Source organism: Mytilus edulis, chromosome 6, assembly GCF_963676685.1.
Source record: "Mytilus edulis chromosome 6, xbMytEdul2.2, whole genome shotgun sequence".
In the NCBI taxonomy this organism is placed as follows: Eukaryota; Metazoa; Mollusca; class Bivalvia; order Mytilida; family Mytilidae; genus Mytilus; species Mytilus edulis.
The window spans coordinates 58477102-58493380 of record NC_092349.1 but is presented as its reverse complement, the minus strand read 5'-3'; the positions used below and the strand labels follow the sequence as shown (position 1 = coordinate 58493380).

General features: G+C 32.2%; 1 protein-coding gene across 3 annotated transcripts; it reads right to left on the bottom strand.

The window, feature by feature from the left end:
• Positions 1-1745: 1745 nt before the first annotated feature.
• Positions 1746-16183, bottom strand: LOC139527985 (RING finger and transmembrane domain-containing protein 2-like). Of its 3 annotated transcripts, none has more exons than XM_071323734.1 (9): positions 16073-16183; positions 12892-13425; positions 12336-12421; positions 11882-11991; positions 8662-8806; positions 7993-8133; positions 4156-4221; positions 3306-3407; positions 1746-2231 (listed from the first exon to the last, which is right to left on the bottom strand). In XM_071323734.1, the coding sequence occupies exons 2-9, from the start codon at positions 13400-13402 to the stop codon at positions 2097-2099; spliced, it is 1296 nt and encodes a 431-aa protein (XP_071179835.1). In that variant the 5' UTR covers positions 13403-13425; positions 16073-16183; the 3' UTR covers positions 1746-2096. The 3 variants fall into 3 exon arrangements, with proteins under 3 accessions (XP_071179835.1, XP_071179836.1, XP_071179837.1); XM_071323735.1 differs by having other exon boundaries at positions 16044-16124; XM_071323736.1 differs by lacking the exon at positions 16073-16183 and adding an exon at positions 15830-15903.
• Positions 16184-16279: the final 96 nt, after the last annotated feature.

Genomic DNA, 16279 nt, shown 5'->3' with positions numbered 1-16279 from the left:
TAATTATCAGGTGCAGGATTTTTCTTGCTGTATTGAAGATCAATTGGTGGACTTTGACACATTCCCCATTTCAATACTCAATTGTATCCCGTTTAATTCATAATATATATTAAATATAATTTCAAAAACAAAAACACAATTTATTAATATTAATCAAACTTGGTAAACATAGTATACTGGAAATAATAGGAATATCACCTCTTAGAAATAACATGATTATTAAAAATAGCAAACTATGACATAACTGTACTGATTTAAAATATATGTTTTATATGGCATCGGTTTGCTGACTGCAAACCTAACATAACAGATTTATGCACTGTAAAATAACAAAAAATGTTTTGTTTTTTTGGTCCTGTAAATATCAAGTAAAACATCACAAACATTTTTACATTACAAGCTAACATACCCTCTGGAAGAACAAGAGTTTTTTTTAAATCTATGTTTATAAAAGTACTTTATGTAGAATGAAGATTTTGAGAAATAGGATAATTTTCCTATATATAGTTATAAGTTTTCAAAAACATAATGTTTAAAATTTTAAAATACCAATGCATGCCCATAGAATTCAGGACCATATATCACATCAGTTACTTGTTGATTATGATGGGAGTTTTTTACAACTTTGACTGGCTATACAGTCCTCATAAGGTCTGTTTCTTGTTTCTGTATGTGTTTATGCATTTATAGTAGTGTCATATACATTCCAACTTTGCACAAAGGAGCAAACATGTAAAACAAGAATGTGTCCTCAGTACACGAATGCCCCACTCGCACTTTCATTTTCCATGTTCAGTGGACAGTGAAATTGGGGTAAAAACTCTAATTTGGCATTAAAATTAGAAAGATCATATCATAGGGAACATGTGTACTAAGTTTGAAGTCGATTGGACTTCAACTTCATCAAAAACTACCTTGACCAAAAACTTTAACCTGGAGCGGGACAGACGGACGAACGAACAGACGGACAGACGAACGGACGGACGAACGGACGCACAGACCAGAAAACATAATGCCCCTCTACTATCGTAGGTGGGGCATAAAAATGTTAATTATTTAAAACATTAACCTAATGAACTAATAAACCATGTGTTAGGTAACATACAGGTTATGTATGTACTGTGTTGAAAATACAAATTTACTTTTATTTAAAATGTTACCAATAACAAAATCATTAGCTTTTTATGTGAATATATACCAATACATACAAAATTCTCATAAAAGAGCAAAATATTTGCCTCACTTTCATTTTTTTGACACTATATTAATTATAATATAATAATTATAATAACAATAATATGCAATACATTATTTTACCTCAGAAAACAATTAAAAACAAATGTGTCCACTACCCCTAATAACAATAAAGTCATACTGTGGATTACTTATTATGGGGGTCTCATTGGGGGGTTCTGATCCTGGATCACACTTACTGTTTTGTCAGATTCCCGTATCCCGCTTACATTATATACGTAAGCAATTCTCATTTTTTTGTAATTTCCCGTGTCCCCCTAGACTTCATTTCCCGTTTTCACAGCACAATAATTTGACTTTCACATGTCACGCTTACAAAAAATCAGCAATCCCGCATCACGCTTAGACCCCAATGAGACCCACTATTATTCGTTTGATAATAATTTTTGTGGATTTTGATGGTACAGATATAAACCATCAAATTTAGTGTTCAACGAATTACAAAAGGTTATAGACTTTAGCAATACCAAGAAATGAAATAACCACGAAAAAGTAAGTTTTCTTCAATCCAAGAAAATTGGTTCCGATGAAAATAAATAAATCCATAGTAAATATTCCCCATCAATCAATGCCAAAAAACTTTTTCTGATACTGTGGATTCATTTATTTTCGTTTGAAACCAATTTTCGTTGATTTTGCGGGTGCAGATTTTGGCAATACATGAAATTAAATATCCACGAAAGTGCAAGTTTTCCTCAAAATTGGTACTAATGAAAATATATGAATCCACAGTAAATAATCCCCATCCATCAATGCCAAAAAACTTTTACTGATATAATCAGCTATCTCTTTTGTCTTTAATCTACGACTTTGTTGATTTCTAATGTTATTATTCGGACCTTTCAATACCACTGAATGTGGACACTTGTTGATCCATCTTTCCACTCTGGATTCTCCGCATGGATCTGAGTCCTACACATCGGGCATGTCTTTTCTCGATCAAACCAGACTGTAACACAACTCTCACAAAAAATATGCTGCAAAAAGAAAATAAGAAAATAAACAAACATGAACTCATATATGTGAATAACTATTTTTTATGTTATAAGTCTGTCACTATGTACTAAAGTTTTAATAAACAATTAATACATCAAAGTTGGTATCATATTCCAAAAATAAAGTTTTGATTTGATCAGATTTATCCTTTCCCAAACAAATGTTTATAATCAACATTTGGTTCTCTTGATCTTAGATTTTTGTTGGTCAAAAATCAATTATGGCATTGAAATACAATTATGATATCAACATATAAAAATTTGACATCAACTTGTGGAATCTGTTACTCTAATGATTTTTGTCCTTCCTTTCCAAAGATTTGCAGAAAGTTGTGTTCTCTATGTGTGATGTCATCAGGCTTTGTCGCCTTTTTCAGGAAGTCACAATAGGAAATTCAGAAGAAATCAAGAAAATTTAACGTCATAACCAAATGTTGACCAATCATTAGCTGTGAACAGATACTTCACTAGTGATGAGAAATATTTTTCTCACACCGCTCAAGAAATGTGAAAATAGCACAAGAAATGTGAAAATAGCACAAGAAATGTGAAAATAGCACAAAAAATTAGAAAAATATTGTATCTCAATTGTAGAATTATTCATTTATGTTTAACCAGGTCTGCCAGTAAATCAGGCAAATGCTGATCAACTTCTTGTATCACTATACAGTCAAATACTAATCAATGATCTGAACCAATCTGCCAGCAATCAAGGTGTAATGTGATCTACCTCATGTGCCACTCTGCCAGCAATCAAGGTATCATGTGATCTACCCCATGTGCCACTCTGCCAGCAATCAAGGTATAATGTGATCCACCCCATGAACCAATCTGCCAGCAATCAAGGTGTAATGTGATCTACCTCATGTGCCACTCTGCCAGCAATCAAGGTATAATGTGATCTACCCCATGTGCCACTCTGCCAGCAATCAAGGTATAATGTGATCCACCCCATGAACCAATCTGCCAGCAATCAAGGTATCATGTGATCTACCCCATGTGCCACTCTGCCACCCAAACCACAAATTTAACTGATTATAAAGGGGAAATACCTACTTTACAAGCCAACATCACTGGATCTTTATAATCATCTTGGCAAATGGGACAACTTTCTTCCCTGGATGTTATATCACTTTGGCTAGGTCGGGTTCCATAGGACTAAAATACAAACATTTTGTGTTCAATTCATATTCTTAAAAATTACAAGAATATAATCAAAGCACAAACAATCATTGTCAGTCAAAATATCCTTTTAGAGAAAAAAATGCTAAGTATAAATTCACATTCTAAATCTATATCATTTTAGAAAGAAATGCTTACTATAAATTCACATTTAACATTTAAGAAATCATTAGGGCTGTTCCAGAAAATAGTATGCGCCCCCCCCCCCCCCCCCAAGAGATGGCACTTTTTATTAATAACCCCAAACACCCCCAGAAATAAAACAAAAATTAGAACAAAACTCCCTTCATCCCTTGGGATTTTCATTTTGGTATTTCAATAGAATCACTCTAATAAAGTTTTAACAAGAATGTGACCACAGTACACGGATGCCCCACTCACACTATCATTTTCTATGTTCAGTGGACCGTGAAATTGGAATAAATTCTCTAATTTGGCATTAAAATTAGAATGATCTTATCAAAGGGAACATGTATACTAAGTTTCAAGTTGATTGGACTTCAACTTCATCAAAAACTACCTTGACCAAAAACTTTAACCTGAAGCGGGACAGACGGACGAACGAACGAACAGATGGATGAACGGACGCACAGACCAGAAAACATAATGCCCCTCTACTATCGTAGGTGGGGCATAAAAAGTTTGCTTACCTTTGAGGGAGGGGGTGCATAGTATTTTCTGGAAAAGTCCTTTCTTGTATATTGTAAAAAAATAAACTACTTACAATATCTGTTCTGAGTCTACCAACAGCATTGTACACATCTTGGATTTTTACCATTGTATTATTCAGCTAAAATGAAATAAAACTTCTTCAGTATTCATTTTTCTCATATACTATTCTATTTCCTAAGGAATTCTTTTTGTCAAATTGCGTGTGTATTTGAATGTAAATCCAAATGTTAAATTTCAAACATTTACTGCAGTTGCATGATAATATTTATGTAAAGACAATGTATTCAGTTTCAGTTGTTAAGTGAACAAGAGTGCACACACTAAATTGTCTCGCCTTCTTTACTAATCATTGATATTATGTTAATAGTCCTAAATATAAAGCTTTATTACAACTGTCACTTAAACTTAACATAAACCAAAAAAACAAAACATTGACCTTTGAACCATGAAAATGAGGTCAAGGTCAGAGGAACCATGGCAGACAGGCATGTACAACTAACAATTCTTCCATACAACAAATATAGTTGACCTATTGCTTATAGTTAAGAAAAACAGACCAAAACACAACCAGGTGCTCCGCAGGGCGCAGCTTTATATGACCGCAGAGGTCGAACCCTGAACAGTTGGGGCAAGTATGGACAAAACATTCAAGCATGATACAGCTCTGAATTTGGATTGTGATCAAATTTTTGACATTACATGGGTTTTTTTTTACACAAAACAAATGCCAAGATTTTACAAATCAATTAAAGATTTCTTCTTCAAACTTTTTAAATCTAAAATTAAATAGTTGACACAGCATAGGTTTCTGACACAGAATGAATGTGGTCTAATGAACTTAAAAGGTTTTTTTTGCCTTTGAGCAATTCACTATGCTGTTGAATATTAATCCTCTCAAAAAAATGTTTGAAGAAATTTTCTTTTTATTTATGAAATCTGAAATGAGAAAAATTTAACCCCCCCCCTTTTTTTTCACATCCCGTTTCCCTTTTTCAAAACTGATATCAATTCAAATTTCTAATGGAGTTTGCAACAATAACTACTCATTTAAATACATCATAAAATATTAAGATGTAAAAAAACTGCTTGTTATCACTGAATGGTAAAGATTATTTAAATTTATCAGTTGGTAGTAAAAAGTGTATATACATTGTATATTGTATATAACAAAGATTTAAGTTGATTCTGGACAAAGAAAGATAACTCCAATTAAAAAAAATTCTTGCTATTGCACAATACTGTGCAATAGGATATTTCTTGCTTACTATTCTGGACAAAGAAAGATAACTATAATTAAAAAAAAATTTGCTATTTCACAATATTGTGCAATTAGATATTTCTTGCCATTGCACAATACTGTGCAATTGAAAAGACTTGCTATTGCACAATACTTAATATAATAATTTTAGATCCTGATTTGGACCAACTTGAAAACTGGGCCCATAATCAAAAATCTAAGTACATGTTTAGATTCAGCATATCAAAGAGGCCCAAGAATTCAATTTTTGTTAAAATCAAACTTAGTTTAATTTTGGACCCTTTGGACTTTAATGTAGAAAATGAAGAATCTACATACACAGTTAGATTTGGCATATCAAAGAACCCCAAGGATTCAATTTTTGATGAAATCAAACAAAGTTTAATTTTGGACCCTTTGGACCTTAATGTAGACCAATTTGAAAACTGGACCAAAAAACTTCAATAATCAAGAATCTAAGTACATTTTTAGATTCAACATATCAAAGAACCCAACCGATTGGCAAATTTCCAACATATATTATCAACTACTATTCTATACAAAGAAAGATAACTCCAATTGAAAATTAATTGCTATTGTGCTATTGCACAATATTGTGCAATTAGATATTTCTTGCTATTGTGCAATACTGTGCAATTGAAAATTTCTTGCTATTGCACAATACTTGCTATGGAATCCTGATTTGGACCAACTTGAAAACTGGGCCCATAATCAAAAATCAAAGTACATATTTAGATAAAGCATATCAAATAAGCCCAATAATTCAATTTTTGTTAAAATCAAACTTAGTTTAATTTTGGACCCTTTGGACCTTAATGTAGACCAATTTGAAAACGGGACCAAAAATTAAGAATCTACATACATAGTTAGATTCGGCATATCAAAGAACCCCAATTATTCAATTTTTGATGAAATCACATAAAGTTCAATTTTGGACCCTTTGGGCCCTTTATTCCTAAATTTTAGGACCAAAACTCCCAAAATCAAACCCAACCTTTCTTTTATGGTCATAAACCTTGTGCTTAAATTTCATAGATTTCTATTAACTTATATCAAAGTTATGGTGCAAAAACCAAAAATAATGCTTATTTGGGCCCCTTTTTGGCCCCTAATTCATAAACTGTTGTGACCTCAACTCCAAAAATCAATCTGACTTGTTGCTGTTGATATCTTATCCTACACTTACCCAAAATTTGTTTATGCCATACCCTTTCTATTCTTCATTAAGGCTTAAAAAAAAAAATGTTGTGTTTCCGGTCACCCGACCGACCGTCCTTCAGACCCCCGACTCAAAAGTTTTTAAAGCTGATGTGGGAAAAAAAATAATTTGTATACCTACCAACCGTTTTTTTCTGAAAGAAAATAAAAAATTCTAAGTCCCTCGATCTCCCAACCTTCCTTTTGTGGTCATAAACCTTGTGTTAAAATTTCATTGATTTCTATTTACTTATACTAAAGTTATTGTGCGAAAACCAAGAATAATGCTCATTTGGGCCCTTTTTTGGCCCTTAAGGATGTTCGCTACTCTGTTAAAAAATAACAAGCTGTTTAAAAGACTATTATAGATTGATAGTATATAAATAAAGAAAGTAAAAAAGTAGAAAAAAATGGAGGGTCCGTGTGCTCGTTTTCGAGATATAAGCCATTGAAAATTTGGCGGGAAATTATTCTCTCTAGATTTTTCATATATTTAACATTGGCACCTTATTTGTTTCAAACACTATGAAAAAATAACAAGAATTTTGTAAAATTTTGAAATATGGCTTTTTTAACTTTATGTAATACAATATAAAAAGAAAAGTAGGGGTTAGTGGGCAAAATTTTTTAATGACAATACATGGATAAAACCAGAGGATTCTGAAAATCTGGCACAAAGTCAAAAAGTGGAGGAGCAAACATCCTTAATTCCTAAACTGTTGGAACCAAAACTCCCAAAATCAATCCCAACCTTCCTTTTGTGGTCATAAACCTTGTGTCAAAATTTCATAGATTTCTATTCACTTAAACTAAAGTTATAGTGTGAAAACCAAGAAAATGCTTATTTGGGCCCTTTTTGGCCCCTAATTCCTAAAATGTTGGGACCAAAACTCCCAAAATCAATCCCAACCTTCCTTTTGTGGTCATAAACCTTGTGTTAAAATTTCATTGATTTCTATTCACTTTTACTAAAGTTAGAGTGCGAAAACTAAAAGTATTCGGACGATGACGACGACGACGAGGACGACAACGCAGACGACGACGCCAACGTGATAGCAAAATACGACCAAAAAATTAAAATTTTTGCAGTCGTATAAAAAGAATTAATATAGTTCATACATGCATGTATGTATGTCCTTAGACAGGAATCTGATGTTCAGTGTTTGTCATTTAATTTGTTGATGTGGTTCATAAGTGTTTCTTGTGTCTCATTTTTTATATATATTACACTGTTGGTTTTCTCGTTTGAATGGTTATACACTAGTCATTTTTGGGGCTCTTTATAGCTGGCTGTTCCGTGTAAGCCAAGGCTCCTTGCTGAAGATCGTAGTTTGACCTATCATGGTTTGCTTTTACAAAATGTGACTTGGATGAAGAGTTGTCTCATTTGCACTCATCCCAAATCTTCTCATATGTATGTGTGCTAATTCTTACCTTAAATATAAAATAAACTAATAATAAAACAGCAGAAAATATAAAAGACACATCATCTGACAGGAAGTGAAACCATGGCAACACTGTAACAACTAATCTGTATAACTGCATCACATGTTCTATGAACATATAATACTTTCCCTGGAAATAAAAAAAAATAATAATTAAAATTAACAGTAAAATTTAAGGGAGGATAGCAATATAAAATGTTTTACTGTGCATATTACTGTGTGTTTCTTTATTCTACATTGGCCAGAGGTAGAGGAGGAGGGTTTAGATCTCACAAAACATCTTTAACCTCGCTGCATGTTTGCATCTGTCTAAGTCAGGAGCCTTTGTTAGTCTTGTATGTTTTTTTATTTTAGTTTATTTATATGTTTTGGAGATTAACATGACATCCTTTTTCACATTTTTATTTATGGGCCAGCTGAGGCCCACCTCAATGTGCAGGATTTTCTCTCTGTATTGAAGACATATTGGTGGCCTTTGGCTGTAATCAGCTCTTTGTCTCTTTTGCATATTACTCATTTCCATTCTTAATTTATCTATCCTTACAACTTGACTGTTTCACAAATATAATATTGACACTGAGGTTTTTGTACCTCTACTGACTACTGGGGTCATTATAAATTATTCTGTTTTACAGTACAAGACAGCCAACGTGCATACCCTTTTTTTACTACTGAATGGAACAACAGATATCAGACATTTTAATATGATGGTGGCATATTTTAAAATGTAATCTGTGACAACCATCATCCACAAAAATAACCAGAAATCAGCTGTCCATCCATTAGGCATCTGGAACAACAATCTGAAAAAGAAATAAAATTTTATTATATTATTATAATTTCAAGAATCTTCTATTAAGGTGGTACCCAACACTTTAACTAAAATTAATTTGGCTCGTTTATTTTTTTTTAAATTTTTACAAAGTATTTACTTTGACCCTTTGACAAAAATATAAAAAATTAAAAAATTTGAACCAACTGTTTAATCAGAAAAAATACACTGGTTAAATAGCAGTTTGACAAACACTTATTTTGATCATTGAGAAGCTTAATATTCCCTTATGAACACAACGTCATTAAAACGTTCTGCTGATTTTACAGAGTTATCTCCCTGTAGTGTTAGGTACCACCTTAAGGCAAATGCATATTATCAAAATGTAAGTCACAACTGTTCCACAACATCTAGTTGCAAAATTTCTTGTATTCTCAGTTACTGAACTATAAATAAGATTCTAATTATTTATTATCTTAAAATTCACAAAACACATGGTGCTTTAAAATAAATGTTTGTATTTGTATATCAGGGCTATTCCAGTAAAAATTATCCAGGGGGGGTGGAACGCCACTTATTTTTTGACCCCCCACCTATGGAAAAGATTAAAAAAATACACCCCCACCTAGAACATGTATTTTCTTCCAAGACCCCCTACCTAGAGAAAAAAAATAAAAGTTAGCTAGTTTTTTAAAGTATACAAAAATGTTGCATCCTGTCAAATAAATGTAAAATTTGTTGGTTTATCTATTTCAGTGCATCCAAAAAGGGGGGGGCCCTCTGGCCCCCCTAAATCCGCCTCTGGTCTCAATGGCAATCATACCACATCTTCTTTTTTATACTAGCTATGTTGCTATTAAAATATAAAATGAAACATGTAATAATGTTATGGAGCAGCAGACGACAGATGCAACATGACGGCAATAGCTCACAGTGACCGAAAAAGGGGGGTGCGATTTTAATTATGGCCCATTTTATTTTTAAAACTGTCAATAACATTTTCAGGTACGACATATTCTTCAGGTGTGGAAACTGGTTGGCACCAACCATTTGATGTTTCAGAGTTTAGTTTGAGCCATAAAATATTTTTGGTAGGCACAATGTAATTCTTTTTTTTTTTTTGTATTTCTTATATACATTTTTTTTTCAATAGGCAAATGTTGAGGAAGATGATATACTCTCCTGTGTAACAAGGCCATATTTTTCCGCAAAAATTAGGCCATTTTTTTCCTTCAATACCACCCACGCAACATTACGCAATAAAAATCTAATTGTCTGTGCCAAATATAAATATTTTTTTATGGACCGCATAGTTTGGATGTCACCCACACATATTTTTTTGTGGGGAGACGGTATACAAGGGAGAGGGTACTTGAAGTTGTTATAAACTGTATGCAATAAAATATTATTTGGGACAAAAATTGCAAAGAATTGGCCAGTCCACCTTATTAAGGACATATTCTTTGCAAGGAAAGAGATTTAAGTACAGCAAATTCTGCCATTTCAATTTCAATGAATATACAATAACTTCTTCCAACCGCAACAATATTTAAGTTAACCTTTATTTACAATGTTTAAACTGGTACTGTTGCCTTGTTCATGTTCATGTTGGTTTTTTTTACATTAAATTTGGGTCTTCGTCGATACCATACTTATTCCAGACGTTCCGTATCAGAGGACATTTCAGGCAATTCCTCTGCACTTCTTGTATCATTATATCTTCATCACGGTGGCAAGAATAACAGTATAGAGTACCATTAATTCATAGAACAAAACAACAAATCGCTGAAGAAGTCATGTTTACAAAATGTCAAAATGAGCCAAAGACCAAAAAATGACGAGGACAGTTAAGCGTCTTTTATGGAGACAAACACTATATTCCTAAAAAGTCTTTGGGGTTCTACAATCGAAATAATAGCAAGCTAAACTAAATGAGATTATTATAAGGGCTAAATCTCGTCTGTACTAGCCAAATTTAACAAATTTAAAGTTGTTTATAAAAAAAATATATATCATGAATGATGGTTAATTACGTTTTTCGGGTTATCAGTTAGACCGCATGGTTTTATTATTACAATAGGAAAACACCCGAGACGTGAAATCGCATGGTTCTATTATCATAGGTAAACATCAGAGACGTCCCAAAAATATATAGGTGCTCCTATTATTGGAGGAACATTACACAGTTGTGTACACACACATGGCGGCATGGAACACGATCGGAAATTCATTTGACGATATCTAAACGTTTCGAAACGAAGTGAAAAGTATCGTGCGCCACGTGGGCGCTTACATTTGTCACTGTATGCGCCATTTCTTGTCAATATGCGCTATAGGCGCAGGGGGCACGTCCTTCCCGATCACTGGTTTGACAAGAACACAAACGGACGCTTAAAATTAGTGGTCTGCCAACTTGATTTGCAGTCGGATGACCTTTTCAGGAGAATCTTCCTTCATAACAGGGGGAACAATATGTTTAACCTATCATTCAGAAACCCCCCACCAACAGAAATGAATTTAAATCGGGACCACCACCCTCCAGAATACAATTATGTTGATAACCCCCCACCTATGGAAAAAAATATCGTCGGCGTTCCGCCCCTCCTAGGTAAATTTTACTGGAATAGCCCTCAGGTATATTGTTGAGGACAGTATTTTGACCTCTAAATGTTCTTTTTGTTTTTGTTATTGGGTTGCTGTCTGATTGAAGTGTACACTTCATCTCCTTTATTTTTTTCTTTAAGGAATGACAAGTTATTTGACAGTGTGCACCACATTTTTTATGTTATTTCGAATAGACAGAAAAAATATTACAGTCATTTCTTATAATTTAATTCTAAATTCCATTTTAAACCGTAGAAAACCTTGAAAAAACGTTGATGACGTCACGGTCACATGACTAAATTATGTCTATGGTCTGATAACAAAATAACGTCAGCCAATCAGAAGACGTGTTACATCCAAAATTAAATTATTATAGCATATCATGAATCAAATTCAAATTATATGGAGAAGAATATCATACACCTCCATATACCATAAACAACACTTGAAACCTCTTTTTCTTTCTAACATAAAAAGTATGCTATATATATTTTACGCTTACAATTTCCATAACTCTTGGTCTCTGAAGACGTAATACACAGTAGCCATATTGGCTGCCATCAATCCAGCTAATTGTAGGAAAGAGAATATATACCGAAAGTGATTCACATCCTGAAAAAGAAAGTTCATCAATTAAAGAGCATGTTTCAACAGCAAATATCAGAGGAGATTTTGCTCATCTCAAATACATTGTACAAACAGATATGGCTGTATCTTCAGACATTTGCTATGTCTAAAAAAAGAAATTTTTAGAATGGAATATCTCTAAAATATTAAATGCCTTTTTTGCCTCCGTACTGTCAAATTTACTTTAAACATATATTTATTTAAAGTGGATTGGGAAACAAGTTTTGCAACTAATAATAATTCCTTTCCACATTTTTCTTTGAATAACATAAATTATTTTCACTGGAATGACACAGAATTATTAGTCTTCAATTAGATGTTTTACTTACCCTAAGTGAAGTTTGATGAACTAAGCCTTGAAGTTTGTTATTTGCATAAATAAATGTTACACCCATACATAGAAACACAACTACACCTGGAAAATATTTAAAGTGTAATCAAATAACTTATTATTATAAATTGAGTTGAAAACAAGAATGTGTCTCAAGTACATGGATGCCCCACTCGCAATATCATTTTCTATGTTCATTGGACCGTGAAAATGGGTTAAAAACTCTAATTTGGCATTAAAATAAGAAAGATCATATCATACATTGTCATAAGGAACATGTGTACTACCTTGCAAGTTGATTGGACTTCAACTTCATCAAATTCATAGAAAATATTTTTTTTTATAAAAATTCAAAACAAAAAAATTGTTTGTCATGTTACATGTGTTAGTTACTAATTATATAAATATAACTAATTCGTTGGATCCTAAACTTTACATTTTGTTTGTAAACTATTAAAATATTATTCCTTATTGACTTGTTGATGTTGATATTTTATCCTACACTTACCCTTTCTATTCTTCATTAAGAATGATCATGATAATTGATCACTTACCCAAAATATGATCAGAAAGTAACTTAAACAATACTATAACAATAAAGATTATAGAGTTAGACAACAGATGAGTCAGCGGAGGAGTCCGTCTCTCATGGGAATGTTCATGATTCTCATTCATATTTTCATCCGATCCAAAATCCTGGAGGCTCTCAGGATCAATCTGTAGTCCTTGGTGTAAAAAGTCATGTGAATGTGCATGATCTGGATTATGCTGAAGTCTGTTTAAATCCAGTACAAAGTCATTATTAACATTGTCAGTACTAGTTTGTGTAACAGGGGTCTGTTGCGGCTGATTGGCATCAACCGAAGATGATCTAGATACAACTATTCTATGTGGATTATGTCCCATTATTGTTGGCATAATGCCAGAAACAGCATTTCCGACCTGATTTGATATTGCTCCAGTGTTATTGATGGGCAGATTTAACCTCATCCAATTCTGATTACTATTGGAGCCCATTGTAGCTTGATTGGAATTATTTTCAGTCATATTCCTTCTGTGAGACATGAAGTTACATATTAATTTTAAACCTGAAAAAAAAGAAATTTTAACTGATATGAAAATGTTCAAAACTTTATCAACTTACACTCATAATCACTTTACATGCTATATTGTATTTTTAAAAGCATTAAATTTCATTCTTGGAATCATCTTATTTTATGTCTTAAATGTCATTTAAAATAATTTTATTTTTCAACTTAGAAACTACAAATTAAGTTTCTAGCAGTGTCATGACTATCTAAGAATTATTTTGTTTAATAAACATGATAAATGATAACTTTTAGAAATGATCTTTTGACATTAAACATTCATTTAGTATGTCAGTCAGGGGTACTACTTGTACAAGTGTATTTTATTTACCTAAAGAAGTAAAAATAAATATACACATATAAGTAAATTTGTAGGATACTTATACAAGTGAATTTTATTTACTTGTATAGGTAAAAAAAAAATTGCCTTAGTTATGTCCCTTTGGCATTCAGATTTTTTTACTTGTATAAGTAAAAAAATCATCCTTTCTTCTTTTCTTAAATTCTTAAGATTTCTTTGCTCTAATAGAATTTTAAATTGTGTACCCTTTACAGATATCTTTACTAATCATTTAAGTGTAATTTCATGGACAATGAAAATCCCATTTGTCTGTTATCTTCATAACACTGCTCATTTACAAGCCCCAAAGGAGCAATTTTTGATTGCCTTGCGCAAATATACAAGATCTTTGCTCAATCAGTTTCTTTGATGAATTAATGAGATGAAACATTGAACTTTAATGAAAAAATTTGAGCAAACCTGGGAAAAATCATTAAAGGCATGATTTTACATCTCAAAACTTGAGGATGTTTGTTGGATTGTAAGAAAAACTTACTTATACAAGTAAATTTTTTAGAAAATTAAGGGGAGATTATTCAAACATTATTTATTTACTTATATGTGTATGGTTTTTTTTACTTTTTCAAGTAAATAAAATACACTTGTACAAGTAGTACCCCTGACTGTATGTTGGGGAAAACTATTTTGTTGATGAAATTTGTTTATTCTCATTAAAAATATATATAAATTCAGCAAATTTAAGCAACTTAAAGTGAAGTTGAAATCATCCTTTCGTAAATTTTACAGACGCCATCAGAAGTTGGTTGACCGTTATGACACTACCCTTTTCACCACAAATGTGAGACTATATACTGGGTTTGAAATAACATGAGCAACATGACGGGTGTCACATGTGGAGCAGGATCTGCTTACCTTTCCCAGCTTTTGGTGGGGTTTGTGTTGCTTAATCTTTAGTTTTCTATGTTGTGTCTTGTGTACTAATATTTGTCTGTTTGTTTTTTTATTTTTTAGCCATGGCGTTGTCAGTTCATTTTCAATCTTTGAGTTTGACTGTCCCTCTGGTATCTTTTTCCCCTCTTTTAAATCAATAAATTGAAACAATGCATATGGTAAGATATACATTTATTTAAGGGGATCAATCTAAACAACTGTCTGTTAATGAGTGTGGAATGGGTATTTTCACTTTACGATCACTATTCTCTGTCAGCTATAGTTATTATTGTGAAAAACAGATTTCAGATTTCTTGATTGATGATACATGTAATGATATGTAATTCCTTTAAATGTTTGACTAGCCATCAGGAAAGGAACATAGAGTTTTTCAATCAAAAGATGTATAAAAAAAATATAGGCATGTACAATCTATCTTTCGTTAATCATGTTAATACATTCTTAATTATGGGTAGACATGATGAAGTCAGCAATAAATTGATGCATTTGTGTGATGTTTGACCTTTGAAATTTTTGTAGTTAATTTAAATATTGAGAACTTGTCTATGCATGGTCTGCAAAGTTGTAACCAGTTCATAAACGTAGTCCCCAATAACAGTAGACAAATAAAAAAAAAAAATCAGGAAAATTTTCCCGATATTTTCATTGTACTAATGAACTCAAAATCGTTCAAACTTTTTTATGTCATGTTTTGAATTCCCGCATCTGCGCAGAAATCTACAATGTACTTCCTTTTTCCGGTCTCGTTTGCATGAAACTTTGAGTAAAATATGCATTAATCAGTCTAGTATAAGATAGGAAGGAATACAATACCAATTTCATTTTTAATAATTCCTTGATATGAAAAAACGTTAGGTACCTGATAACAGCGTTTCTTTGTTTACATTGAATATGACGTCATAACTTAAATAATGTCACAACTAAATCCCTAACAACAGAACCAATATCGGAAACGTTACGATATTTCCGTTTCTTTTATCAACATGATTGAATTAAAAAAAAATAATACAGACATCGTCCCCATTTACAGTTAATGCCTGCCTCAAAAATGATGCAATTTTTTATGGTGATCTAATAATCAAGGGGCTAAAGAAACATCATCAAGTGTATTCCCCATTTCCATTCTCAATTTTATTGTGTGGAAAAACTTACCGAATACTGTGTAAAGGCACTTTTCAATTATTTAAGGTATGTCATTATCTAAACCTGAAGAAACAAGTTATTGATTGTGTGTGTGGTTTTTTTTTGTGTTGTTGGTTTGCTGTCTCATAAACATTTATCCAATAATTCGCATAGATCTCGGAAGTTTGGCATTATAATTTTAACAATTGGTAGTATTGTACATCGGAATCTGACATTAACATACAAAAAGTATATAAATTGCAGCATAATTACAGTGACGTCTACTTTCATTTCCTCGCACCTGTCAAAATTCAGAATATATTTTTGTATCCTTTTGAAAGAAGGAATTTGATTGGACAAAAATCTAAATTGGTCCAATCCAAAAGAATTTAACAAAAGTATGTAAAGCTATGTTATTATTTCATCCCATATATTTTAATTTCGATTGTTATATTTTAGTTGTTAATTAAAAGAAGCAAC

Excerpts from the sequence above, each read along its gene's own strand:
- LOC139527985 (XM_071323734.1), bottom strand. The coding sequence starts at position 13,402 with ATGTCTCACAGAAGGAATATGACTGAAAATAATTCCAATCAAGCTACA. Across the intron at positions 12,422-12,891 it reads ACTTTCTGATCATATTTTGG|GTGTAGTTGTGTTTCTATGT; the intron begins GTAAGTGATCAA and ends AATATTTTCCAG. Across the intron at positions 2,232-3,305 it reads CAGTGATGTTGGCTTGTAAA|CATATTTTTTGTGAGAGTTG; the intron begins GTAGGTATTTCC and ends TTCTTTTTGCAG.